This window comes from Triplophysa rosa, linkage group LG1, assembly GCF_024868665.1.
Source record: "Triplophysa rosa linkage group LG1, Trosa_1v2, whole genome shotgun sequence".
Lineage (NCBI taxonomy): Eukaryota > Metazoa > Chordata > Actinopteri > Cypriniformes > Nemacheilidae > Triplophysa > Triplophysa rosa.
Genome location: NC_079890.1, coordinates 2,691,442 through 2,719,423, shown reverse-complemented (window position 1 = coordinate 2,719,423; position 27,982 = coordinate 2,691,442). Strand labels below are relative to the sequence as shown.

The following is a 27,982-nucleotide window of genomic DNA, read 5'->3' as shown; positions in this document are numbered from 1 at the left end:
TAGTGTCAACTGCTGTGTAGGGTGTGTGTGCGTCGCCGCAATTGCGCGCGCGTGCGTTTGTGGACGGTCATGTCTTCCTGCTTCAACACAACGCACGAGTCAGCTGCTCTTCACCTCTTCATACCGGACTGATTTTATTCAACATACTGCACTGTTTTTATTCAACCTCCTCTACTGCTTTTATTTTCACCGCATTGTTTTAATGGATAAAAACCAGTGAGAAGAGACGTGACAGCCTGAGGTGAGGATTTACAGCATTTCAATTCTCTTCCAAAAACCTTTAAACATATTCGCTTGTCGATAGTCGACGTGTAGCCTAATGTCCAGGCGTTTATAACGAGATTATTCTGTTAAGAACGGTGACTAGGCTATAATAATATCATGTTTGTAACTATGTACATTGGGTGACTGACAGGACCCTTATAATGGCATGTGCGTCAAACAATAAACATTCGGACTTCATTTGTCGCTCATGTAACTTTATTCGGTTATTCATATAAACGTCTGTGTTTACTAATCGCATAAAATGTACCAATTTTGTATGTTAACACCAAGGTTGCTGGATTGTTGTATGCAGCTCTCTATAAAACGAAAAGATCGTCTAATGCTTTGTAAATCATTAACTTTGATATATTTTCATTTTTCCTCATGACTCAGTTTTACAGTGAGACTGTTTGCTTTCTATAGCAGTTCATGTTTCAAATGCCACTGTGATATATAGGAAGTGGTCATTATGTACAACGTCCCTTTTTGCGCGAATTGCACCGCCTGGAAGTGAAAGTATGAGAACTTCCATGTCTATTAGATTAGGACTTGATTGGACAGGTGAACATGAAAGGTTTGAGTGTTGACATTAATCTGCAATGCAAATGGGCCATGAAATATAATGTTTTGTTACTTTTTTGTAGATCTTGGTTTGGGCCTTTTCTTATAGAACTTAATTTTGCCAACAGACCACACACACTCAGGTAATTTAAGCAACTTTGTGTGATCACTTTGTCTAGCAATTATTACTTTAGTTTGGAATTTGTTTGGTAAGATATGGAAAAACCCAACTGTTGGGTTCAATTAACCTAGGAAATGTGAGGTTAAGTGGTTGAGTTTCTCCATATCTGACCCAGAAAATGTTTAGTTCAATTTATCCCATTGGTTGGGTTTGTCCATATAAGGATAAGTCAACCACTCTACCATCCCCGGGTTATTGGGGTGTGCTGCAGGTATGGGCTTTGCGGAGGATTTATCGTGTCCTCAGGGTCACGCGGCCCTGATGAAACTGCAGGACTCTGAGCTGCGTCTGATGGAGGTCATGAAGAAGTGGATGACGCAGCGGGCGAAGAGCGATCGCGAGTTCTCCACGCAGCTGCATCAGATGTCGGCCATGGTGGAGAAGCTGGAAGGCTCTCAGTCCGGTGGAGGTCTGGACTACATCAGCCAGTTTAACAAAGTAGGAGCTGTTTCCATGTTCCTTCAATGTCTCTAGGGGTGCCAGAGGAACCTAAGAACATTGTTAGATGTTTAATTTCAGAAGATTCTACGGCATTTAGTTTAGGTCTTTTTAGACGTTACGAGTGAAGAAACAACAAAAGGTACATCGAAAGTAGAAACTGAAAACGTGTTGAGATGTGTTCAGATTCTTTCACATATTCTCAAATGTTCTAGATGTTTTCCTTAACACAGTTGTGTAGAATGCATTGCTTTGCGGCCCCCCAAACAAAGGCTTATAATCTTAAACTTCAAATTTTAATTAAACCAAAAACATTCTCGGTTATACAATGTTGGAACATCAATTCTTTTGGTTGGTGGTCTCATTTTTCTGATGTTTGAGTGCATAAAATCTATGATACATTTCTAGATTTCATAAAATGCCACAAAATCTGTGGCCCCCCGGATTCATCTTTGGGACCCCCAGTGGGCCACGGCCCCCATTTTGAGAACCATTGCCTTAAAATACATGGTGATTTTGGATATCTTCCAATTGTGTTTGTATATTATAAAGATCATTAAATTCTAGTTGAGTGTAAACACAAGCATAGGAGATGTTTTTATAGATCCAAACTTAAACATTTGGAAGTTTGACCAATCCTTTGAATAAAAGGTGTTTGGTTTGTCAAACTATACTCAATGTTCTGTTTGTAAAATTAACTAAAATAGAATATTATTCTACTCTAATATTATAATGCTTAATGGGATAGTTTACTCGCTCTCAGGTCTTTCCAAACCTGTATGACTTTCCTTCTTCTGGGGAACACAAAAGAAGATATTTTGAAGAACATTGGGAAGCAAACGATATTGGACCCCATTGACTTCCATTATATGAACACAAAACCACTCAAAATATCTTCTTCTGTGTTGCACAGAAGAGAAAGAGTCATAAACAGGTTTTGAACAACACGGGTGAATAAATGTTGACCAAATTAAGATTTTTGAGTGGACTGTCCCCTTCTCATTCTCGCAGTCGTGGGACGTGTTGGTCAGTCAAACGGAGATCCTCAGTCGAATCCTGCGCAAACGCTCCGAGGAACTGATGGTGGGTCCGCTCAGCAAACTCACCCTCCTCATTCGGGACAAACAGCAGCTGAGGAAGACGTACGGGGAACAGTGGAACCTTCTCAACCAGGAGCTCTGCAGGGTCAGCGCTACATTTACAGATCCCTTTCATAACGACTCACAGAAGTTTATCATCGACACTATTCACTGAGGCATTTCCTCATCTGTCTCTCATTTCTCTCATTTCTGCATGTGTGCGGGTGTTCGACACTAGCTAATAAAGTTCGTAAATAAAAGCACATAAACAAATACGAAAAAAATCAATCACGTTAGTCAAACTGCTATCTTACATCAAAGATTGAGGTTTTGAGTTGTAAAGACATGTCCGCAGATGAGGTAATCATGACGTAGGATCATCTTAGCAAACTGATTTCAAGGGAGTTCGTAACTATTATACGAGGTGGCTAATTCGTATGAATTTGTACGATGTTATTGTACAAAACCGTACGATTATTAGAAAGAAGCAATACTGAAGCTCCTCCCCTAAACATAACATCACTGGTGCGACATCAAATCATACTAAAACGTATAAATAAGATCGTACGAATTCATACGAATTAGCTGCCTCATAAAATAATGACGTTGAGATTGTGTTGATAATACACAATATGATGTCAATTCTTAACTTACGAGGTGAATTTTTATAAATTCATACGTGCGTTTTGGTACAACCTGCCTTCCCAGTGACGTTACATTTAGAGCTCTGTTCTTGCTTTTCCTATTAATTGTAAATTTTTGTGTAATTCAGATCATACGAAATTATACAAAATCGACATCTTGTAAAATGCTTAGGTCGTACTGCAGAATACACAGAATGCGTTTTTCATGTTTTAAAACGCGAGGCGCGCCGTTTTTTATGTTGCTAGGCAACAACCGAAACAGCTATACTATCAGTCAAGGAATATAGCGCGAGCTCTCTAGTTGCTGTTAACTGTCATATTAGCAAAAACTTGAAAACAGGTAAAGCAGAGGGTGCTCGCTCTGACCTTGCTCGGTTAACCCGCGACAGCCACAACAAGTTTCTTCTCCATCATTGCAGTTTCCGGACGTTTCAAGCAACTATAAAGTTCCACAACGGAAGCCCCGCCTCTCCGTTCATTCGATTGGACAATGGAAAAAAGGCGCATGGCGTCAACCGCTTTTCTTCTCAGTTCATTTTTTTTCAACATCAGGCGCTCTAAACGCTCCCTGCCAACTGAAAACAATTCAAAAGAGGCGCGTCTAACAGCAAAAAACGTGTTGTCTGATCGGCCCCTAAAGCATCTTTGTTCTTTTCTGGTGTTATTTCAAGAGTCTGGTTTTATTAGCACATCTCTTGATGAATCAGATTTAAGGACCAGAACTAACTGTTTTCCCCTTAGCTATTCGTGCAGGAGTCATCAGATGACACACGTTTTATTTGATTATTAAGAAACACTAGCTTGGTTTCCATGTCACCACTTTTTGTTTGAATCTTGGGCTCGCTTTCTTTGTGGTTGATGTAGGTGAAGCAAGAATAGCCTTCAGATGTAAATGTTTGTTGAAATTAAAGTGCAAACTTTGCAAAAATGAGGAAGTGGAAAAATGCTTTTTCATGTAACTGTTTAAAGCATGTGCATGTGTTTTATCAGTTTTGACAGTTTTTTTTCAGTGTTTTAAACGGTCTTGTGTTTGTGGCATGTGCCTGTTTTGTTTGCTAAGGCAAGAAACATTGTGCGTGCTATTTGTGGACAAGACAATAGCGGACGTGTTCTTTTCATCTGAGCCTAGTCATGCCCATGCAGCTTCCAAGAACACTATAAGAACTCCCAAAAATGTGTTAAAAACTACTCGGAATGCTTTAAAACAACCAATGTAATGCTAAACTTTTAAGACGTGACATGTGAATATCAAGAGATGTTTTTGAGGAAGGGTCGCTTTTAACGGTCATTGTCATAAGGTTATTGACCTACTTCTGCAACACCGGTCTGTCATTTCGTCCTGTTGACCTGTTTGTTTCGCCTGCAGGCTTGGGTTGTTGGGGTATATTTAGCAACGGGGAAATAAACACGTTCATTTGATATCCTTTGTGTCAATGCTCAGATTGGATTTTGATTTTCCTTTTGTTTCGTGTACTGTTGTGGAAGGTTAGGTCACCCAAACCGAGCTGGACCGACTCAAGTCCAGTTACAGACAGCTGGTACGGGACGCGGCTCAGGCCAAGCGGAAGTACCAAGAAGCAATCAAAGGTAGGATGTCTTCATGGTTTACAGTTCTCCAAAAAGCCTGGCCACTTTCATTTCGTTTTACTGCCAACAACAGCAGCGATTATTGACACGTTTTGACCAGAAGCTTCAATGTGTCTTAGAGCTCTTTTTATAGGGACTTTGATAGTTTTAGATATATATATTTCTGCCTACGTACAGTATTTGTTGAAAATCCATTTATTCAGAAGAAATGAGTGCTCATCAGGAGCCTGTGGAATTGTTTAGTGTTTAAACATTGTGTGCTTTATACTTTGTCTACTTAGGCAGTAGTTGAAAAACCTGTCCTAGTGTTCTAGATTTAGAAGTGACACCAGGAAACCAGTTTCACAGGAGGTAATGCTGTTCAACAGATAAAAAAAGAAACTGATGGTGGTTTGCTCTAGTGGGCATGCTGTAAACGCTTAGCAGAAACCTGTTTCTTTGTATCACACTGGCAGATAACAAAGAAGGAATTATTTGCCTATTAAAAACTAACTGTAGTCTGTATTCAAATATGATGAACGGATAACAGATATGCAAAGTGGTGGCTTTTTTGCAAGCGTCACTAGATTATAGGGTTTGATATCTTGCTCAAGTAGAATTTTAAACAGACAGTTCACCCAAAAATTTAAAATCTTTCTTCGGTAAAACACAAAAGAAGATACTTTGAGAAATGTCTTGGTGGTTTTGTGTCCGTATAATGGAAGTCAATGGGGTTGCCAGTGTTCTTTGGTTACCAACATTCTTCAAAATATCTTCTTGTGTGTTTCCCAGAAAAAAAGTCATAGATCTGGAATGACACGAGGGCGAATAAATGACACAATGTAACACGTTTTTTAAAAAGTTGTGTTTTGCTTTAATTTGTACTTTTTCTTTATGAAGTTTAACATGCTAAATACGAAAAATCACATTAATTTTGACCATCGACGGTACTCGTAGAAAAACTAAAAAATATATATTTTTTTACATTTCAGTAATATTACTCGAACGCAGAAATTACAAGGTACTGTCATAACACTTGGCTCAAAACAACAGTTTAAAGAGTAACTATTACATTGTCCTTAAAATTACATTTAACGCAGTGTGTAATGTTGCTGTGTGTGAATATAAGCAGTCTGCCAAGTTGTAAAACCGAAAGTGAACGAATAACAAAGTTATAAAAAAGGAGTCGACTCTGAATCACGCGAACGAGTCGTCTGTCGTTCTAATTTCAGTTCCGGGTCAGATTTGCGTCACTCTGTGTAATGCCCTCCTACATTCCATTTGCGACACTGCACGCTGTACGTGGTAGACCAATCACAGCAGACTAGACCATCTGACCAATCAGATCAGAGTAGGCTGACAGAAAGGTGGGGATTCGACGGATGAATCACCAAAGGAATCATTTGAGAGTCAGTCAAGAAGTAAGGTAATAATAACTGCCTATTGTTAGAAAATTAAAGTGTTTTTACACTTTGTATGTACGTAAACTTGTTGTTGGACACTCCATAAACCAAAGTAGGACCTTAAAAATCACAAATGATTTACTTTTTACATAACAGTTTCTAAAAAGGAGTCATGTGATCGTTGTGATTTGATCGTTTTTGTCTTTTTTTATGACTAATACTGTCCTCACGAACCAAGTTCCAGACGTAGTCACCCATCATCGCTTCATCCCACTTTCCCTGTGCTACAGAAATTTCTAGAATTTTCTGACAGTGACAATTGGAAAAAAAATATTGATTAAAATATGTGAAAATTTGTACAGTTTTGTTTTGCAATATACTAGGGGCGACCTCGAATAGTCAAAGATTCGATGCTTCGATAGGAGGAGCCTGATTCAACTACCAATTTCACAGTTATGCAATGGGGATCATGCCATTTTGGTTATATGGGCAGTGGCGTAGCAGACGGGCATGCACTGCGCCAGCAAAAATATTATTTATGACGTAAAGAAATGGGACATTTTTAGGGTTGGGTACCGAAACCCCTGGTGCATACGAGCGCAAGGATTGGTTATGACCCAGCGCAGGATCGCGTCTCTCTATACCGATATATCATAATTAATGATATAAGCTGAAAATTTACTTGAGCTAAATATACACTTAAACATTGATAAATATGACCACAATAATTAACACCACAGAACTGTACAAGGACTATGAAAAGGTCGGGCGAAACAAAAATGTGTTACACTGTGTAATGAAAGAATTTTCATTTTTGGCTGAACTGAACTTTGCAAAGTAAATCAATTTCATTCATCTAAACCTGTAGTGTTGTTTACTACATGACTCTCTGGACTCTTGCAACATTCCGGGGTAAAACACACCGCTCATACGGGTACAGACGTCATATTTGAACAACTGTTTAAAGCGACTGCGCTTTCTATTGCGACAAGCTGGCAGTCCCAGACGGCCTACAGTTTGGCTTTCACCATGTTTCCTTTCTTTCTCATTTCACCGGTGTGTGTTTGTGTTTGTGGATGATTCTTTGCCCAGACAAAGAACGCGACAAAGCGAAGGAACGCTACATCAAAGCTACCCTGAAGCTACACGAGCATCACAATGAGTATGTGCTGTCGGTGAAGGCCGCTCAGGTGCATCACCAGCTCCACTATGGCAAGAGTCAGCCAGCGCTACTGGGAGCTCTGCAAACGCTGCACGAGGAAATGATGCTCGTACTGTGAGTCACCTTTGTGTGTACATCGTCGCTAGGTTTGGTTTTCAATCATGTTACCCAGATATGTCAATTCCTCTAGATTAAAAACAGTTTCATGAGAACCGCCGCAATAATCTAGAGTTTAGCGAGCAGTTACTTTATTGCACTTTTATAGCAGCGTAAAGTAAAAACAGGTTGCTATTAAAATAGCATTAATGCTTTGTAAGCAGCTTTGGATAAAAGAAAACCAAAAGATTTCAAACGTCTTTGCTTTGTACTCACACCCAATCCATTTTTTGACACGTTCTTTTATTCAGTTTACTGTTTATACACTTGCTCTGTTTGGCATCATAGAGGAAACGGTATTTCTAAAACTTCTGCTTTTCTGAAACAATATTAAGTCAGCCTGCTCAACTTTCCCACACGTAATGTAAATTACTCATACAGTTTGTGAAAGACTGACATGTTTGTTTCTTTAGGAAAGAGATTCTGCAGGAATATTTCGATCTGTCTAGTCTCGTGCACCATGAGGTGGTGAGCGTTCACACTGAAATGGCAGACGCCCTGAAGGCCATCCAACCTCACCGAGAATATGACAACTTCATTCAGCAGAACAGGTATCTGACTCTCTTCTTGCATTCCCAGTTTCTGTTCAACACAGCATCTGATGAAAAGATTAAACACAACGGCTCGACCTTTGTGTGGCATTTGATACACTTTTTGTTGTGATGACAAAAGAAGTGACTGTGTTTATTGGTCTCTGGTCTTTTTGTGCATGTAATTGACATTTTACAATCCTTAAGAAAGCATTTTTATCTAAATACGAGACTTGAGGAACATCACGAGGAATTTATTGTGAATACTTAAAGTACCATAATGCAATATTTCAAGAGTAAAGTGCAGTAGGACAGAATCTTCAGAGATGTACGTATATCCTGTAATTGATGACTGGGATTTTTGTCCGTGTGTGTTTTCGTGTAGATCAAGAGGAGAGGTTCCCGCGTGTTTTGAGTTTGACAGCAGTTTGCTGGAGGATGCTGACGGTCTGAAAGCAGAAGAACTGCAGCTCAACGAGCTCACGGTGGAGGCGATCCAGCATCGGTCAGTCTCTTCTTGTTTTTGCTCAACAGAAGACAGAAGTGAAAACAAAACCGGTGCTATTCCTGTTCCCGCAATTCTATTAAAGAGTACATAACATGAGATCATGAACATTTTATTTCACGCAGTGTGTAATGTTGGCGTGTTTGAAAGTAAGCAGTCTGTCAAGTTGTAAATCCGAAGGTGAATTAATAACAAAGTTATTGGCTTGGAAAAAAGGGAGTCGACTCTGAATCACTCAAACGAGTCGTCCCTAGTCCGATTCGCCAACCGCCACAGATTTACGTCGCTACATATAGTCCCCGCCTGCATTTTGCTAGGACTGTCTGCAAAAACTTCACTCTTCTCCCCCAAACACTGTAGCTCGTGAGACTCATTCCGTTCTATCAAAATGAAAACGTTATGAGAACGTTCCAAAAACATACTGACATTACATAATTTTTAAATGGAATTGGGGACATTCCCTGTTAGCTGGGGAGGCTTGGACAGTGCCTAACAGGAAATCCAGGTGGTGTGTGACAATGAAGTCACTACCTCTCGAGTTCGCACAGGTGTCGGAGTGAACACTGATTGACTTTATAACATTAACTACTGACATGTTCACGTTGAACAGTACACATACAATATTCGTCCAATCACTGCTTTGAATCCGTATGCAGTCTGTAAGCAATGATGTGATGTCCTACCCAGTGCTGGGTAAGTTACTCTGAAAAAGTAATTAATTACTAGTTACTAATTACATATTCACTAGTGTAATTAGATTACTGTACAAATTACTCTCTAAAAAAGTATTTAATTACTTATTACTAATTACTTTCAATGTCCTACATCAACCTTGATTAGTTAAGTGATTCAAGGATGGACATGAAACGGCTTATTTAATTCATTCAAATTAATAACTACATAAATTATTCTTATTAACTGACCAAAGTATACAAATGTGAGAAGGATACATTAAAGCATGCATTTTAAAGTTAGACTTATCATTTTGATGTCATTTCCTCTATTGAATATATTACACAGTATTTAGTTCAATTACATCAGATGTAACTAATTAAATTACAGAAAAAATAAGAGTAATCCCTTACTTTACTTTTTTAAGGGAAAGGTAATTAGATTACAGTAACTATTTACTTAGTAACTAGTTATACCCGACACTGGTCCTACCTGCCTGTCAGCCTACGTATTTGCATAACTTTGCACGCTGCTTGCACATATACTGTAGTGAAAGTGAAAGTGACCTATTAGTCAGATATGGTGACCCATACCCGAAATGTGACCTCTGCATTTAACCCATCCAGAGAGTAGTGACACACGCACGGCAAGTGGTGAACACACGTACACCCGGAGCAGTGGGCAGCTATCACTGCAGCGCCCGGGGAGCAAGTAGGGGTAAGGTGCCTTGCGCAAGGGCACCTCAGTCGTTACCCGCCGACCCTGGGAATCGAACCGGCAACCTTCTGGTCACGAGTCCGACTGCCCCATATATATATATACAATGGGGTGGCAAAACCTCTATGAGTTCCAACAGTAATCTTAAATAAGGGGTTTATGTTCAATATTATTGTTGTTATGTGCTTTGTAGTGTAATGTTGTTTCACTGGTGAATAAGACATGAGGAGGCGTGGCTTTGGATGGAGGTCTGATTGGAGGGCGGGACCTTTTAGCTTTTAAAGCTGCCTTGCTGCTTGTCGCTATTAAGTTGTCTACCCTAGCTTTATGTGTTCAGATAGTACTGTATCTTCTCATGTAAACCAGCATTACATTGTGTTTCTCTTCTCATCGTGTGTTTGACACAGACTCACTGCTGTGGAGGAAGAGCTCTTGGGTCTTTCCAGTACTCTGGGTTCTCAGCAGGCTACTGTCAATCAGCTGGAGTTGGACCTGGAAGCTGAGGAACGGTCGGCAAACATAGGACAGAGGTGAGCCTGTGAACTCTGGATTTTCAACTTCAATGAACATTTGAAAGACTTTTTAAAGGAGCAGTGTAGAGATTTCAGCGGCATCTAGCACTGAGGTTGTGAATTGCAACCTGCGGGTCACTCCACCCCTCCCTTTCCAAGCACTACGGTGGCTGACACAGGACTAAGATGTCGTTTTCGCTTCTTTGCTGGAGGAGATAACATATTTACGAAACGCGCTCTGTAGAGCAGTTTGTCCCTTTAGGGCTACTGTAGAAACAACATGGCGAATTCCATGCAAGGGGATCCGAGGTGTATGTAGAAATAGCTCATTCTAAGGTCATAAAAACATAACGCTTCGTTAAGCTAAGGTCTTTATACACCTCTAAAGACATAGTTATGTATATGATATTGCGTTTCTGTCAATAGATCCTCCAAAATATTACACATAGCACCTTTAAAGGTACAATATGTAAGATTTTTTTTCCAATAAAATATCCCCAAATATCTGTTTTATATTTTGCTTGCTAATATTCTTGATGTATCCCAAATGTTTCCAACAATGTTCAAATTGAGAGATTGTTATTGTTTTGGGACCTTTTCACATATTGCGCTTTCCAAAGTCAGTTTGTGCATTTTGTTTTTGGAAGGTTGTCAATTAACAAGACATTTCTTTCCGAAGTGGCTCATAATTCAATCATTTCCGGTACAGTCACCCTGGCGCAGCTAATGTACTTGCAAGAGTATATCGCTGAAGCTGTTCAGATTCAAGTATCGTCCATGTCGGATTCAAGCCTCTAAACTTTTTCTTAAACGAAGTTTAAATCGAATCATTTTAATACATGAAGACATCACACATTCAGTTGTTTTGCTCATTCTCTGGTTGTTTAGAGTGTATCAGTTCAGCAAGCGTAACGCTCTGGAGGACAGCAGGCAGCAGGTGGTTCTGTCCATGGTGGCTCGAGCTCGGCTGGAGGCTCAGCGGAGGGTTCTTTCTGATAAACTTCAGTCTCTGGGCAGTAAGGAAGCTCCGGGTCTGGGCCTGGATGATGATCGGATATCCGTAACCTCCAACAATTCAGCGGTAAGCCCACTTTTATCTGTCACGACAGCTTGAGCTCAAGTTCTATTATACTTGTTTATCCAGAACGAGGAGGGGACGACTTAACCATAAGTTATAGTTATTTTGCTATGTGAGATAATAGTCATTTGTCAGGTTGGTTTCAGTACGGGTTTGGACTAGACTGGAAGTTCCGCTGTGTTTTTATAGTAAAGCTCTTTTTATGCGATATGAAGAAAATGTGTGTCTGTACTATATAACCCATTAAAGACTTCAGTAGCTCTTGAAATGGGTTTAAAATGTGATGATAGTGCTGTAAAATGCACATGTGCTGTAAGAGTATATTACAGGCCGTATCTCAGTGTTCTTACATTGACATTGAAAGATGAGAATTGTATAGCCTTGTTGAGTCAGAGAACAAGTAGGACCAGTGGCAGTTAACTGCTGCTATCTTTACTGTCATGGCGTGCTGTAGATCACAAAACTGCAGTTATAAAATAATCCATCTCTGTAAATCATACACAGTGTATTCAGCTCTTTTCCTAAAAAGTTTTAAAGTGCATGTTTTGTAAATGTACACACAAAGTGCTGGGATTCACTGTACATTAGACACATAATATATAGATTTAGTCCCTGAATTAAAATTTTTGGACTGTAGTGTTGTTCAGAGTTTCTGCCGTCAGGGTAGTTTCATTATTAATTCAGAGTCGCATATATCTTTACCACAGTGAATGCTTTAGATCTAATACAGAGAAAGAAGAAAATATTACTTGAGAGGAAAATATAGTCATAGCAAGAATATGTTGTTTGTAAGTTATTTATTATTTATAATGATCAGTTACTGTATGTTTAAAAGGAACCGTTGACTCAAATATGAAAGTTCTGTCATCATTTACTCACCCTCGAGTTGTTTGAAATCTGAATAAATGTCTTTGTTTTGATGAACACAGAGAAAGATATTTGGAAGAACGCTTGTAACCAAACAGTTCTTGGCCACCATTGACTACCATAGTAGGAAAAAAATTGCTTGTTCTGATGAACACAAAAGAAGATATTTTGAAGAATGTAGTAAAGCAAACAGTTCTGTGGCACTTCTGACGACCACTGTCATTTTTCCTACTATGGTAGTTTATGGTGGCCAAGCATTTTTCCAAATATCTTTCTCTGTGTTCAACCAAACAAAGAAATGTATGTAGATTTGGAATAACTCGAGGGTGAGTAAATAAAAACTCTCCGTTCCTTTTACATTTATTAGGACTTTTTTCTCCTGCCGTTTGTTTGTAGCTGGAACGTGACAAAGAGCACAAACTCCTCAACATGGATGTGATTGTCAGTCACCTCAGCAGTTTATTCAAGCCCAAGTACACGGTCAGTGGCGTTCTCTCTCCTGACTCTTTCGGTCTCGTCTCTGTTCTCCGCTCACTGCCGTATCCAAACGTCTTTCTGTAGAGTAGCGTTTTATACATCTCAACAGGTTCCTCCGGCGCTGACGCCTGTGCCGGAGCGGGAGAAGCCCTTGGCTCAGCAGGGCTGGTATCACGGTGCCATCCCTCGCCTGGAGGTGCAGGAACTGCTGAGGAATGACGGAGACTTCCTGGTTCGAGAAAGCCAGGGCAAGCAGGAATATGTGCTGTCTGTGCACTGGAGCGGCCAGTGTCGCCATTTCCTTATTCAGAGCGCAGACGTGAGTGTTCGTGTGCGAGAGACAGCAGGTGTGAGATGGAGAATGATGTTATTTTGTTTAGATGGATTACAATACTCGCAAGACAACAAGACATATAAGGTTCAAACGTGGTCATCTTTAAATCTGATTTTTAATAACGCCATGATATCAAAAGTAATAATGTAATATGGAATGTTTGTGTACTGAATTGCTCCTTTTTTTTTCTTTCACTCAGTGAGTTGTGATTGGTCTGTTTACTATAGATCTGTTTTCAGTTTCATTGTAGTTTTATTAAGATTATAGCTTTTAGTTTTATAACTTTAGGTTGTGCTTTTGTTGTTTTATTTTATTTTTTGTTTGTGTGTTCTTCAGGGTGTGTATCGTCTTGACAGTGAAGGTTTCTGTTCTGTACCACTGTTAGTGAATCACATCCTCAGCTCCAAAAATCCCGTCACGAAGAGGACAGACATTGTGCTGAAAAAACCCATCGTTAAGGTGGGCCGCAACCCCTCCATCACTTTTTTTGCTGCTGTCATTGCATCACATAAACTTATGGTTATGTGCTACCATTTAGGACAAATGGGTTTTGGAACATGATGAAGTCGTCCTGGGCCAGAGCATTGGCCGGGTAAGCCCACGGATGATCTTTTCATATCTACTTACAGTATATCTACTATAACTTCTTGATGCTTTTGCTTTTTTGAGCAGTGGTTAATGTTATGCCGTGGCTTAGTAATGTGTGTGCATGGATAGACACACTGTGCCATGATCACTGTTTTACAAAACCAAAGTGTCAAAAATCCAAATGTAAGACTCGTTTTACCTTCCGGAACGATTGTTTGTCATCAGGGGAACTTTGGCGAGGTGTTCAGTGGACGCTTGCGTTCGGAGAACACACCAGTGGCAGTGAAAGCCTGCAGAGAGAATCTACCATTAGAACAGAAGAATAAATTCCTCATGGAGGCCAGGTTTGTATTTACACTACACGCATATAAACACGTAAATGCGTGTCCACATTTGAAGAAAAACTTATGATTTGTATCCCAGGATTCTCAAACAGTACGACCATCCAAACATAGTGAAGCTCATTGGCGTCTGTACACAGAAACAGCCGATATATATCATCATGGAACTGGTGCAAGGTACAGTGGTTTTATGGACTATCGTTCACTTTTACAGTTTAAACCGTAAAAACCTAATGGCTCATTGCCCCGTCAGGAGGAGACTTTCTGACCTTTCTGCGTGCAGAGGGCCAAAACTTAGGGACCAAGATGTTGATCCGGATGGCAGAGAACGTGGCGTCCGGCATGGCCTATCTGGAGAACAAAAAGTGTATTCACCGGTGAGAGCAAAACAGGAAAATTAAACAATACAATTAATGCATCATTACGTACAAGATTTTCGCCAAGTCAGGATATCCAAGCTAGCCATTCTGCACTGGCTCCATAAAGTTTATTAGAAGAGCTCATAAAGAGCTGGCAGATGGTTTTTATTGCGTCTTATAATATGACTGCAGCTATTTCTCCATTATACTGGAGTCTCTTGGTAAAAGGACCGATTTTGGTATAATGAGCCGAGCGGAAATGAAACTTCGCCGTTGTGTCTAAAAAGCGCTGCTTTTCTCATTCTGGGTCAAATGGTTTGTGTACAAGAGCAGAATGGAGTTTGAAAGCTGTAGCGTGTCATTTTTTTCCCGTAAGGACATTGACCAGTTGCCATTTACCTTCATTGTATCGGTCATAGGGCTGCATAATATATCAAAGCTATAGGAATATCATTTATGGAAATATTGCACTAACAGCGCTAACTGTATGATTTTATTCGGTCGATTTAGATAACAGACAGACTTAAATGTGAATGTTAAAGCCTGCATGTGCATGATATGTGGAAGACGAGCGACATGTATGATGGTTATTATTTTCAAAAAATATTACATTTTTCAAAAAATTGCGGATTTAATCTGCATTTCTAGATTTATTGTGGTAAGTTAAGTCCAGTGTCTGTTGAATTTCAACAAAATCAAACCTCAGGAGTGACAAAGTCATCCAACACCAATGTGAAAAAGCGTGACTAAAAGCGTGACAAGACACATAAAACCTGTGACAAAAATTCAGGTTATCACTTTTTTTTACTTTTCCTAAATACATGTAGAAATATGACTGTTGTATTGCTTAAAAGTGAACATGAACTTGTTTTCTTTGCAGTATATTGAGTATTTCTTTTGCATATTTTCTGTTATTTTGACCTGCTCCTCTAGTTTTTATTTTCTGCAAATAAATGCAAATAGAAACAATCTTTTATTTGAAATTTGGGAGAAATATCGTTTACAGAATAAAACAAAAATGGTAATTTCACCTTGCATTTCTCTCTCTCTCTCTCTTTAGAGATCTGGCTGCACGTAACTGCCTAGTAGGAGAGGAAAGTGTGGTAAAGATCAGTGATTTTGGGATGTCCCGTCAGGAGCAGGACGGTGTGTATGACGCTACAGGAGGGATGAAGCAGATCCCAGTCAAATGGACCGCACCAGAAGCACTCAATTACGGTACAGACTCATTTACCCATGAAACAAGAATCATTACTGACGTGCCCTACTGTTGTGATCTGATGTTTTCTTTTTGTTTTATGTCTCACTGCTGTCCTCTGTTGGTGGATCAGGACGCTACACTACTGAGAGTGACCTGTGGAGTTTTGGAGTGTTAATGTGGGAGACGTTCTCCAGAGGAGTCACTCCATACACGACACCACACAACATGACTAACCAACAGACCAGAGAAGAGATTGAGAAAGGTAAAACTCCACCGCTCATGACTTCACATCTCACACACGTGCTGTTAATCTTGAATTATATTATTCGAACGTTGTGTGAACGTTTGCAATGCATATGACACATGAACATCTTATCACTTTGTTTATGTCTGTTTTGCGGTGTTTCTGGTTGGTAGGATATCGCATGCCAGCACCCAATAACTGTCCAGATGAGATCTACGCCCTGATGTGTCAGTGTTGGCAATACGACCCAAGAAAGCGACCCTCGTTTCACAAACTAAATGCAGATTTATATGCTTTATGCCATTAGTACATTTGTCTAATGACGGAGCCAAAAAAAATTAACTTATTAAATTATTTCAAAATTATTTTTTATATGAATATAAGGCAAAACCGTCTTTGCCATCTCAGACAGCATCATATTAAACTGAATCAATTTCGATGCAGCTTTTTAAATATATATTTACAGTATTTTAAGTTGTAATGCAGTCCTTCAAATGGTTTGTGTCTTATAATGTTTTAATAATTAATACATTCCTGCATACGGTGAATAACTTATGATCTTTGTTTGTATAAAACTACTGTAAATAAATAAAATATGAAATCATTCAGTGTTCGTCTGTTTAAAAAATGTCTTCAGATGTATTTGTCAAACTATAATCCTGGACTGCAGTCATATTCTATAGGACCTTTTATTTGCCCTAACCAAAAATAAAATAAATTAACTGATTTTTAAAAATAAGTTATTTATACTCGTGTCATTACAAACCGATGTCTTTTGACTATCTTTCTTCTACAAGAACATTAAAGAAGATATTTTGAAGAATGTTGATAATCAAACAGTATCGAACACCATTAACTTTCATTGTATGAACAAAAAACACTGAGACATTTCTCAAAATATCTTCTTTTGTGTTCCACTGAATAAAGACTCATATACAGGTTTTAAATCACATGAAGGTGAGTAAACGATGACATTTTTTCAGGTGAACTATCCCTTTAACTGAATGTGGCATTGTAATTCACCTCTGGGTGAACTTAAGCTATACCGCCACATAAACCTGTTGCACAAGAGCATGAATGTCAATGGTTTATCAGTTTCATCTGATTGTTTTTTAATGATATCACTCTCCAAATTTTTGAAACACAGACCTGTTCCATCTCTTATTCAACACAAGGTTCAGACTAGTGCCAGCTACTGAAACAAGTGAGTTTGAGCTGATCTGTCTGTCTGTCTCGTCTGTCTGTCTGTGTCTATCCGTCTATCTATATAAACGGTGGATATAACGCTGGATTTGGAGATGGTTTGATTTACTTATATTTATAGAAAAGGACAGTTTACATTACAGCAGTTCTATACTGAACAGGTCAAGGGATGTGTTCCAAATGGAGTAAAACCACATCAAAGGTGTTTTATAGATGAATCTCACCTCCCAATACACCTCTGCTTTTAGGTGCATATCCAGAATGCCACCCTGGCCGGAGTCTCCGCCATGGGAACGACGGCAGAGTTTATGATCACAACTTATGGCTTGCTGATAGTTGGATTCTGCTGCGGCATCCTGTCGACTTTCGGCTACCTGGTGCTCACGGTGCGTATCAAGGCTGAACAGGTGCATTTGAGCGGTAAAGCATAAAATGTTTACGTCGAGATCTAAATATGTTTGGTTTTCAAATGTAGCCATTTATGGAAAAGTATTTGAAGATTCAAGATACCTGTGGCATCCACAACTTGCATGCCATGCCAGGTCTCCTCTGAGGAGTTGTGGGGGCCCTCACAGCAGCAACAGCCAGTGAGAGTGTATACAGGCGTGAGGGGTAGGTGCAATGTCAATTGTTTGGAAACATTAATATTAGAGAAATATTAATATAATATTGAAAGTTGTTAAGGGCTATGGAAATGCTTATATGGAAAAGTGTTTATAAAATGCAGTACTTTACCGTATGCACCAAACAGTTCTATTGTCCTACAAGAACTGGTTGATAAACACCTTTGATTTCAAGGGCAAGCATGCAAATAAGACACCTGCCAGACACGCAGGGAGATTACCAGGCCGCTGGTATATGGGTAGCTCTTGCTTTTGGAATCATAGGTGACATTATCGTAGGCAAGCAGAAATGTTGCATGTGCAAATGTGAACAATTTTATAGTCAAAACTGTGTGAGTTCATATTGTGTTTTTAAGGTTGTATCCTGAGGTCGCCAATTTGGGGAGACCCATTAAATGACAACTGCTTTGATGTGTACTGGGAGGAGAGTTTCAAAGGTGAAATGAGAAATTAACCAATGTGTGTATGAAACATCAGGACAAGACTGGGGTCAGACCACTAGAACTTCCAGGCAGGTGTATTTGAGGCACTGTCACCACACAGACTCATGAGAGTGAATGGTCCATCTGTTGAACTTTTCAAAATCCATCATTCCAAACAGCAGTTGAGATGATCAGATTTGAGCACTTCAGTTTTGAACGGAACTTGCATATGGTAGACGTGACGGTTTCGTCTTTAACAAGCACTTCTGATGTGGTTTTACTCCATTTGGAACACAATCCTTGACCGGTTTGAGACAGCTTTGCTGTTTAAATATGTACTGTAGAACACGCAAGAACTGAGAACTTGCAAACTGCTAGTTTTATTTAACCTTACACTACTTCAGTTGCAGTTTATACCAAAACACAACCCCCTAATCCTCACTGGGGAGAAAACCACTGAAAACACACCAATACAAATGCTTAAGAGACCAATGGCTTTATTAAAAAGGGCAATTCAGTTTACATTGTTAAGAAAATCCCTCCACTGGAAACCACGGTTTCTTCACGCCTCTTGTCAGCAACATCTCTCCCTGGAACACAAGAAAGTGTCAGGACGACAAAACTGTAAAAAAGCAAACCAAAAGTGAAACACATACTATTCCTGGCACAGCTCGGTTCACAGGAGCCAGAAGCAGGGTGGCACACCGCTGTACTACAGTGAATGTAGATCTGACAAACAGAGATCATCTTTAGCAACAAATACAGAAGGCAATATAGATGACACCATAGGCTGTAAAGAAATCATACTGTCTCCTGCAGAGGGGCCAGTGACGCTGGATCCACAAATGTGAACATCTTCACCACAAAGCGCTTGTAGTGGGTTGGGAATTGAAGACCAGACGAGCCAACTACAGGAACCATTGCAGTCAGGTAACGATCATCCTGGTAAGGGCATCTAAAACAGAAGTGACAGTGCTCTGTGAACGAGCCCCGACTCTCTGGACAAATGCCTGGGATTCTACTCACCCATCAACTAGAAGATCCCACTGGGGTAGACTGAGAGGACTAGGGGTTGATGTCGCCCAACAGCGCCCCAACATCAGGACAAGATTGGGATCGGTTCTCTCCAAAATACGCACCTCAACATACACAGGTTCTCGCAGGACTTTAGTGACTGGATACTCATCCTCACCATAGTAGGACATGTACGCCTCATCTCCTGAGGATTAACACTTGCGTTACGGTCTCAATCTAGAGTTTTAGACCAATGGTACAAGTGCGACTCCTTTCGAGAGGCATGTTTTTGAAGACTAGCACATCACTACCTTCTGCACAGCCTTTAGTGACACATTGGCCATTTGCCAGTCTAAGTTCCACCCTGAGGGGTCCAGGAGCAGCTACAGGTGGAGGTGGTGGAACAGTGTTGACCTCCACAACCAGAGCTTCCACAGCAGAGGCAGAATATCTGCACTGGAAGAGAAGTCTACACAAACAAACAGTGAGCTTCTGACATCTGTTCAAGATTCACAGTCATGAGAAAACGCAGATGACCTACTCAAAATGACTGTCCCTTGTGATGGAGCCAAGAGGTCCAATCCCCACTTCATAGGATGAAGTCATTCTGTTCTCATACACCACATAACCATTTTCCTCCTGCAAGCAGAAACACGATTGACATCAAGTCTGTTCTATACAGGAAAATCACCATCAGCAAACTCACAATCATGCTGGTGCCACAGGCAGTCACTGGAAACTGGTATATGGCAAAGGAAGGTGTGGAACCAACAGGACCACAAGGTGCTTCATTTCCACCCAGCAGACGGACCGTGTCCAGACTCAGACGAGGCAGAGTGACATCTCTAGCCACCACTAACACAAACTGACCATCTCTTATACACTGGACAGTCACTGTAATGAGAAACAGAGGAAGTTATCAGAGAGTTATCACTTGGCAATAAACACTTAACTGGTCGAACACCCTTACCTGACATCCCATAATAACACTGCTGTCCATTAAAGCAGCAGTTTATAGCTTCACACTCCGCACCGCTGATACCAGGTTGTCCACACTGGATCTGCTCATAATCAGCTACAGCACACTTGTCAAGAGGTTCTGACTGCACAACCGGCTTCTGAAACTGTTGGTCAGTTTGCTGTTGGGGTAAAAACCTCTGTTCAGTTTGCTGGAACCCAAGAGCTTGTGGGCTTTGAGCTGGAATCCCTCTCTGTGGACCAGCTCTGCAAACAGAGCTCAGTAAAAGAGAAAGTACTTGAATCAGTAAATTTCTATTTTCAGCCATTGTCTGCAACAACAGAATTCAGTCCCTGTTGCACTGTTTCTTGTTTTTTATTTGTACTCTGTAGAGTCATTAGTGATAACGAGAACCCCTCCTCTGTAATTAACATCCATCACTGTCCAGCTCTGCACAATCGGTAGGTTAAACAATAGATTTTTTTGGATTGGCTCTTTCCAAACAAAAATAATGAATGTAGTGAACATCTGTAAATATCGTGCAACACTGGGACTTCTCCACAGACTAATTCCTGCACATAAGATCTAAATGCAGGGCTGCGTCTGACATAAAATACTGTGATAGTACATACTGAATTAGATGAAGTACACACCTATCAACTAATATGCTCTATGAATATATTCAACATCTGCCATGTTTTCATTGTCATGTGACCTAAACTCTCTTTGACCTGTGATGTATTAACAGCCATAAAAATGATTTACTTAGCCATTGTTAAACAAGCATACTTCAAAAGGTTATTTAAAAGTCGATTAGAAAGCAGACACACTTAAATGTGAATGTTACCCTGCATGTGCATGATACGTGGAAGACGAGTGCAATCAGAAAGAATGTGAAACATGTATGATGGTTAACATTTTCAGTTTTTAAGTTACCTATATACAGCTGTGGAATAATTAACAGACCATTCCAAATGTTCATTTAATCACTATTTCTAGAGGTATTGTGGTCATTTCAGTCCAGTGTCTATTGAATTTCAACTAAATCAAACCTCAGGAGTGACATAAAGTCATCCAAAAGCAATGTGAAAGACTGACAGCATGACAAGACACATGAAAAATCGAGGTTATCTCATATTTTTTTCTTTCCCCAAATACATGTAGAAATATTACTGTTGTATTGGTTAAAAGTGAATATGAACTTTTTCTTTGCAGTATTTGAGGTCTAAAAAGAAAATACAGAGCATATTTTCTGTTATTTTGACCTGCTTCTCCATTTTCTCATTTTCTGCAAATAAATGCAAATAGAAACTATTTTATTTTAAATTTGGAAGAAATATTGTTAGTAGTTCACATAATAAAACAAAAATGATCATTTTATCTAAACACATACCTATAAATAGTCAATTCCAAAAAACTGAAAATTAATTTGAAATGGTCTCTTAAGTATTTCTGCAGCAATGTAGTTACATTTGTAAAGCCAAGTTTAGCTGCTACAGGTTTTCCAATGGTTGAGAGCAAAGTTTGCTTTTTTCTGAGAGACACGAGGTTTTACTATTTCTTCTATTTTCCACCTTTTTTTGTACAGTCATTGCTAATAGGAGAGGCAGTTGATTTTAATTGTACATGCCAGTCTATTATTGTGACATAATATAAAAAATGTCTAATAAACCAGCCCTAAGAAGACATCAAATTAAAACATCTTATCAATTTGTCCACGAGACAGCAAAACCCATCAGACCTTCAGTATGAGACCGGTAAAACACTTACATTACACATAATAGCTTTTTCTGACCCATCAGATGATAACTGCTTTGATGATTAAGTGTTTTGGGAGGTGAGATTCGTGATGTCGCCTTCAGGTGGAACCATAGAGCACAAATGCGAAATAATTCGAAATTAATCAATGTGTGTAATGTATGATACATCAGGACAAGATCGGAGTCCTCGACCACTAGAAACTTCCATGCAGGTGTGATTGAGGCACTGTCACACACAGACTCATGAGAGTGAATGGTCCATCAGTTGTACCCACCACACAGACTCACGAGAGTGAATGGTCCATCAGTTGTACACAGCACACAGACTCATGAGAGTGAATGGTCCATCAGTTGTACCCACCACACAGACTCATGAGAGTGAATGGTCCATCAGTTGTACCCACCACACAGACTCATGAGAGTGAATGGTCCATCAGTTGTACCCACCACACAGACTCATGAGAGTGAATGGTCCATCAGTTGTACCCACCACACAGACTCATGAGAGTGAATGGTCCATCAGTTGTACCCACCACACAGACTCATGAGAGTGAATGGTCCATCAGTTGTACCCACCACACAGACTCATGAGAGTGAATGGTCCATCAGTTGTACCCACCACACAGACTCATGAGAGTGAATGGTCCATCAGTTGTACCCACCACACAGACTCATGAGAGTGAATGGTCCATCAGTTGTACCCACCACACAGACTCATGAGAGTGAATGGTCCATCAGTTGTACCCACCACACAGACTCATGAGAGTGAATGGTCCATCAGTTGTACCCACCACACAGACTCATGAGAGTGAATGGTCCATCAGTTGTACCCACCACACAGACTCATGAGAGTGAATGGTCCATCAGTTGTACCCACCACACAGACTCATGAGAGTGAATGGTCCATCAGTTGTACCCACCACACAGACTCATGAGAGTGAATGGTCCATCAGTTGTACCCACCACACAGACTCATGAGAGTGCATGGTCCATCAGGTGTACCCTTCAAAATACATCATCCTAAACAGCCTTTGAGGCGATCAGATTTGAGCACTTCAGTTTGGAACAGCTCTTCTGTATGGTAGACTTGGCGGTTTCCACTTTAACAAGCACCTCTGATGTGGTTTTACTCCATTTGGAACACACCCCTTGACCTGTTCATTTTAGCACTGCTGTATAAATGTGTCCTCTCCGCCATGGTTTTAATTACCACTGTTATGTGGATGACATCCAGATATATACTGCTTGTCAGCCAGATTCTATCCACTTGATGGCCTCATTATCTTCCTGTGTCAGTGAGTTAAAAGTCTGGCCATAGTTGAATTTTCTTAGACTGAACTTGAATAAAACAGAAATTTTAAGAACTGGTCTTCCATCTCTGAAAAAAAAACTAAAACAAAGGTTTATAGCCTTGACATTGACGCTGCTTCTATTTTTCCACCCTTCACTGACCTTGGATGCCTACATCCACAAACTCTCCAAAGCTGCTTTTTCCCAGCCTCGTCGAATTGTGCAACTTCGCCCTTTTATCAGCAGAGAAGATGCAGAATCATTAGTTCATGCATTGACTACGTCTCGCCTTGACTATTGTAACACACTTTTTTCTGGTTTACCAGCTCACCCCATCTCCCGTTTGCAGTACATTCAAAGTTCTGCTGCCAGAACACTAACTTCCACAAAATATCTGCTCATATCACCCCTACTTTGTCACCTGATAATTTTCTGTCTCTAAATGGCTCCAAAACCGAAGTTATGCTCATTGGCTCTCCCATCAGCTGCGAAATGCAAGCTCTATAACTCTATCTATCGATGGAGCTGCCTTGGAGTTTCAAAGCAAACAAAACAAATCTTGGAGTCAGTTTTGATGCTTCGCTGTCATTTGAGCCTTTATTCAGAATACGGTTAAGACATCCTTTTTCCATCTGAGAAATATAGCTCGCTAACGTCCTTTGTGGTCCTTTCGGTTGCTGAGACGTTGATAAATTCTTAATTTTTTTCAAGTATTGACTATTGTAACGGTCTTCTTGCTGTAGTATCTAAAACCTCCGTTAACAAACTGCAATATGTACAAAACTCGGCGGCTAGAATTCTGTCTGGGGTCAGGTCTGGTGATCATATTTCTCCTGTTTTGGAGTCCTTACACTGGATCCCTTTCAGGTACTGTATTGATTTTCAAATCCATATGTTAAAATTTAAGGCTTTGCATGACCTGGCTCCTCAGTACCTGTCTGATCTGTTATTGCCTTACAACGTCGAAATTTGCATTCTTCTCAGTGTGGTCTTTTAGTTGTTCCCAAGACATGGCTTAACTCGATGAGTGATAGAGCATTCTCCTCATACGCTCCTAAGACCTAGAACTCTCTCCCGGCTGACATCAGGGAGGCAAATTCACTAGCGACTTTTAAATCTCTTAAAACTTTATTTTAGTATTGCTTTCACTTGATTGGATTATTTGTTTTTGTGTTTTACCTGACGTGATGTCTGCCATGAAACAATTTGAGAAAGCAACTTTTAATGGCTCTATATCAAATAAAAATAGGATTATTTTATTTAATCTCAACGAGTTGCAGTTATCTTCGCGTATGAAATACATAACTCTCCTGCTCACTTTCAAGGCACTCAGTGGCATTGCTCCTTCCTAGCTTTCCAACCTACTCCCCATATATTCACTCTCGTTCGCTCCGGTCTTCCACGTCTGAACTTCTGTGTGTGCACGCCTAGGTTCAGTTTATTTTTAATAGGCTGGAGGTCTTTTTCTGTCACGGCACCCAAACTTTGGAACTCGCTCCCCTTAGCACTCAGAACAATTGCTCTAAACATACTTGTTCACTCAACACGATCAGTTATAATGTTTATTCCTCCTTTGATAGACTTTCTAACCTGGATATCACTTGAACGTATTGAATACCATCATTTGCATTGTGTATTCGTCTTATTTTTGTTCCCTTCATATTGTTTATTGTACAAACCTTTTCATGTTGTCTTCATGACATTATGCAACTGCCTTTTTGTGACCTCGATTGGGCAAATGTCCAAATGCCAGTTTAGTTGTCATTTTACCATGATTTATTGAATTGGTGTCCCTCGTAAAGCGTCCTTGAGCCTGGGAAATGCACTATATAAATTAAACATTTAGTATTACTACCACTACAGAACACTCAAAACCATCAGTTTGCTAGTTTTCAGTTCTTTAACCTTACACCACTTCAGTTGCAGTTTATACCAGAACAACCCCCTAATCCTCACTGGGGAGAAAACCACTGAAAACACACTAATACAAATGCTTGAGACCAATGGCTTTATTAAAAAGGGCAATTCAGTTTACATTGTTAAGAAAATCCCTCCACTGGAAACCACGGTTTCTTCACGCCTCTTGTCAGCAACATCTCTCCCTGGAACACAAGAAAGTGTCAGGACGACAAAACTAAAAAAGCAAACCAAAAGTGAAACACATACTATTCCTGGCACAGCTCGGTTCACAGGAGCCAGAAGCAGGGTGGCACACCGCTGTACTACAGTGAATGTAGATCTGACAAACAGAGATCAACTTTAGCAACAAATACAGAAGGCAATATAGATGACACCATAGGCTGTAAAGAAATCATACAGTCTCCTGCAGAGGGGCCAGTGACGCTGGATCCACAAATGTGAACATCTTCACCACAAAGCGCTTGTAGTGGGTTGGGAATTGAAGACCAGACGAGCCAACTACAGGAACCAGTGCAGTCAGGTAACGATCATCCTGGTAAGGGCATCTAAAACAGAAGTGACAGTGCTCTGTGAACGAGCCCCGACTCTCTGGACAAATGCCTGGGATTCTACTCACCCATCAACTAGAAGATCCCACTGGGGTAGACTGAGAGGACTAGGGGTTGATGTCGCCCAACAGCGCCCCAACATCAGGACAAGATTGGGGTCAGTTCTCTCCAAAATACGCACCTCAACATACACAGGATCTCGCAGGACTTTAGTGACTGGATACTCATCCTCACCATAGTAGGACATGTACGCATCATCTCCTGATGATTAACACTTTCGTTACTGTCTCAATCTAGAGTTTTAGACCAATGGTACAAGTGCGACTCCTTTCGAGAGGCATGTTTTTGAAGACTAGCACATCACTACCTTCTGCACAGCCTTTAGTGACACATTGGCCATTTGCCAGTCTAAGTTCCACCCTGAGGGGTCCAGGAGCAGCTACAGGTGGAGGTGGTGGAACAGTGTTGACCTCCACAACCACAGCTTCCACAGCAGAGGCAAAATATCTGCACTGGAAGAGAAGTCTACACAAACAAACAGTGAGCTTCTGACATCTGTTCAAGATTCACAGTCATGAGAAAACGCAGATGACCTACTCAAAATGACTGTCCCTTGTGATGGAGCCAAGAGGTCCAATCCCCACTTCATAGGATGAAGTCATTCTGTTCTCATACACCACATAACCATTTTCCTCCTGCAAGCAGAAACACGATTGACATCAAGTCTGTTCTATACAGGAAAATCACCATCAGCAAACTCACAATCATGCTGGTGCCACAGGCAGTCACTGGAAACTGGTATATGGCAAAGGAAGGTGTGGAACCAACAGGACCACAAGGTGCTTCATTTCCACCCAGCAGACGGACCGTGTCCAGACTCAGACGAGGCAGAGTGACATCTCTAGCCACCACTAACACAAACTGACCATCTCTTATACACTGGACAGTCACTGTAATGAGAAACAGAGGAAGTTATCAGAGAGTTATCACTTGGCAAGAAACACTTAACTGGTCGAACACCCTTACCTGACATCCCATAATAACACTGCTGTCCATTAAAGCAGCAGTTTATAGCTTCACACTCCGCACCGCTGATACCAGGTTGTCCACACTGGATCTGCTCATAATCAGCTACAGCACACTTGTCAAGAGGTTCTGACTGCACAACCGGCTTCTGAAACTGTTGGTCAGTTTGCTGTTGGGGTAAAAACCTCTGTTCAGTTTGCTGGAACCCAAGAGCTTGTGGGCTTTGAGCTGGAATCCCTCTCTGTGGACCAGCTCTGCAAACAGAGCTCAGTAAAAGAGAAAGCACTTGAATCAGTAAACTTCTGTTTCCAGCCATTGTCTGCAACAGACAAATACACTCCCTGTGAGTCTGAGTCATAGTTTCTTGTTTTTTATTTGTACTCTGTAGATTTATTAGTGATAAGGAGAACCCCTCCTCTGTAATTAACATCCATCACAGTCCAGCTCTGCACAATCAAGTTAAACAATTACAATGAAAGACTGACAGCATGACAACACGTATTAAAACTCTGAAAAAAATCGAGGTCATGACATAAAAAATAATTTTTGAACTTTTCCCAAGTACATGTAGATACATTAATGTTGAATTGCTTAAAAGTGAACATGAACTTGTTTTCTTTGCAGTATTTGAGGTCTGAAAAAACACAGACCATATATTCATTTTCTGCAAATAGAAACAATCTTTTTATTTTAAATTTGGAAGAAGTGTTGTTAGTAGTTCACAGATTAAAACAAAAATGATCATTTTATCTAAACACATACCTATAAATAGTCAATTCCAAAAAACTGAAAATTAATTTTGAAACAGTGTCTTAATTTTTCTTGAAGCTATGTAGCCTAGTTAAAATTGTAAAGCGTTATTGTCGTAAAGCGTTATTGTATCACAAACTGATGAAGCAGACCGGTCAAATGGACCCCACCAGAAGCAATCATTTACGGTACAGACACATTTACCCATGAAACAAGAATCATTACCGATGTGCACTAGTGTTGTGCTCTGATGTTTTCTTTTTGTTTTATGTCTCACATCAGGACGCTACACCACTGAGAGTGACCTGTGGAGTTTTGGAGTGTTGCTGTGGGAGACGTTCTCCAGGGGCCCGTTCTTCGTACCTCGCTAACTCTGTTAGCTGGATTTGATTGTTGACGATTTCGCATGATCTTGGATTGTTCGGTTCTTCGACGCCCATCCTGGACTTGTTGTCTTAGCAACAGGTCCGTTAACTTAAACCTGCTCGGGAGCAGGCTTATTAATGTAAACAGGATTAGATCGCGGTTAATTACATGTTAAATTCGCAAAGCTCTTTATATTAATCCTGTAACTTGCACAACAAGTTGC

At 40.3% G+C, this 27,982-nt stretch overlaps 3 protein-coding genes across 5 annotated transcripts; 1 reads left to right on the top strand and 2 right to left on the bottom strand.

The window, feature by feature from the left end:
* Positions 1–44: 44 nt before the first annotated feature.
* On the top strand, positions 45–27,838 carry fes (FES proto-oncogene, tyrosine kinase). 3 transcript variants are annotated; one of them, XM_057330777.1, is made up of 23 exons: positions 45–241; positions 909–968; positions 1,218–1,444; positions 2,456–2,629; positions 4,658–4,754; positions 7,229–7,412; positions 7,868–8,005; positions 8,370–8,489; positions 10,286–10,408; positions 11,279–11,471; positions 12,732–12,815; positions 12,922–13,131; positions 13,483–13,605; positions 13,685–13,738; positions 13,960–14,078; positions 14,158–14,252; positions 14,329–14,452; positions 15,495–15,652; positions 15,766–15,897; positions 16,053–17,083; positions 17,331–17,468; positions 17,558–17,694; positions 18,062–18,153. In XM_057330777.1, the coding sequence occupies exons 3-20, from the start codon at positions 1,220–1,222 to the stop codon at positions 16,184–16,186; spliced, it is 2,487 nt and encodes an 828-aa protein (XP_057186760.1). In that variant the 5' UTR covers positions 45–241; positions 909–968; positions 1,218–1,219; the 3' UTR covers positions 16,187–17,083; positions 17,331–17,468; positions 17,558–17,694; positions 18,062–18,153. The 3 variants fall into 3 exon arrangements, with proteins under 3 accessions (XP_057186760.1, XP_057186768.1, XP_057186752.1); XM_057330785.1 differs by lacking the exon at positions 18,062–18,153 and adding an exon at positions 27,676–27,838 and having other exon boundaries at positions 16,053–17,468; XM_057330769.1 differs by having other exon boundaries at positions 16,053–17,468.
* On the bottom strand, positions 18,555–20,566 carry LOC130552485 (zona pellucida sperm-binding protein 4-like). Its single transcript, XM_057330811.1, has 8 exons — positions 20,112–20,566; positions 19,848–20,035; positions 19,683–19,780; positions 19,453–19,610; positions 19,154–19,346; positions 18,935–19,082; positions 18,784–18,856; positions 18,555–18,717 (listed from the first exon to the last, which is right to left on the bottom strand). The coding sequence occupies exons 1-8, from the start codon at positions 20,425–20,427 to the stop codon at positions 18,647–18,649; spliced, it is 1,245 nt and encodes a 414-aa protein (XP_057186794.1). The 5' UTR covers positions 20,428–20,566; the 3' UTR covers positions 18,555–18,646.
* Positions 20,676–27,016, bottom strand: LOC130552478 (zona pellucida sperm-binding protein 4-like). The gene is made up of 8 exons (XM_057330799.1): positions 26,644–27,016; positions 26,380–26,567; positions 26,215–26,312; positions 25,985–26,142; positions 25,686–25,878; positions 25,467–25,614; positions 25,316–25,388; positions 20,676–25,251 (listed from the first exon to the last, which is right to left on the bottom strand). Exons 1-8 carry the CDS (start codon positions 26,999–27,001, stop codon positions 25,181–25,183), a joined length of 1,287 nt encoding a protein of 428 aa, XP_057186782.1. The 5' UTR covers positions 27,002–27,016; the 3' UTR covers positions 20,676–25,180.
* Positions 27,839–27,982: the final 144 nt, after the last annotated feature.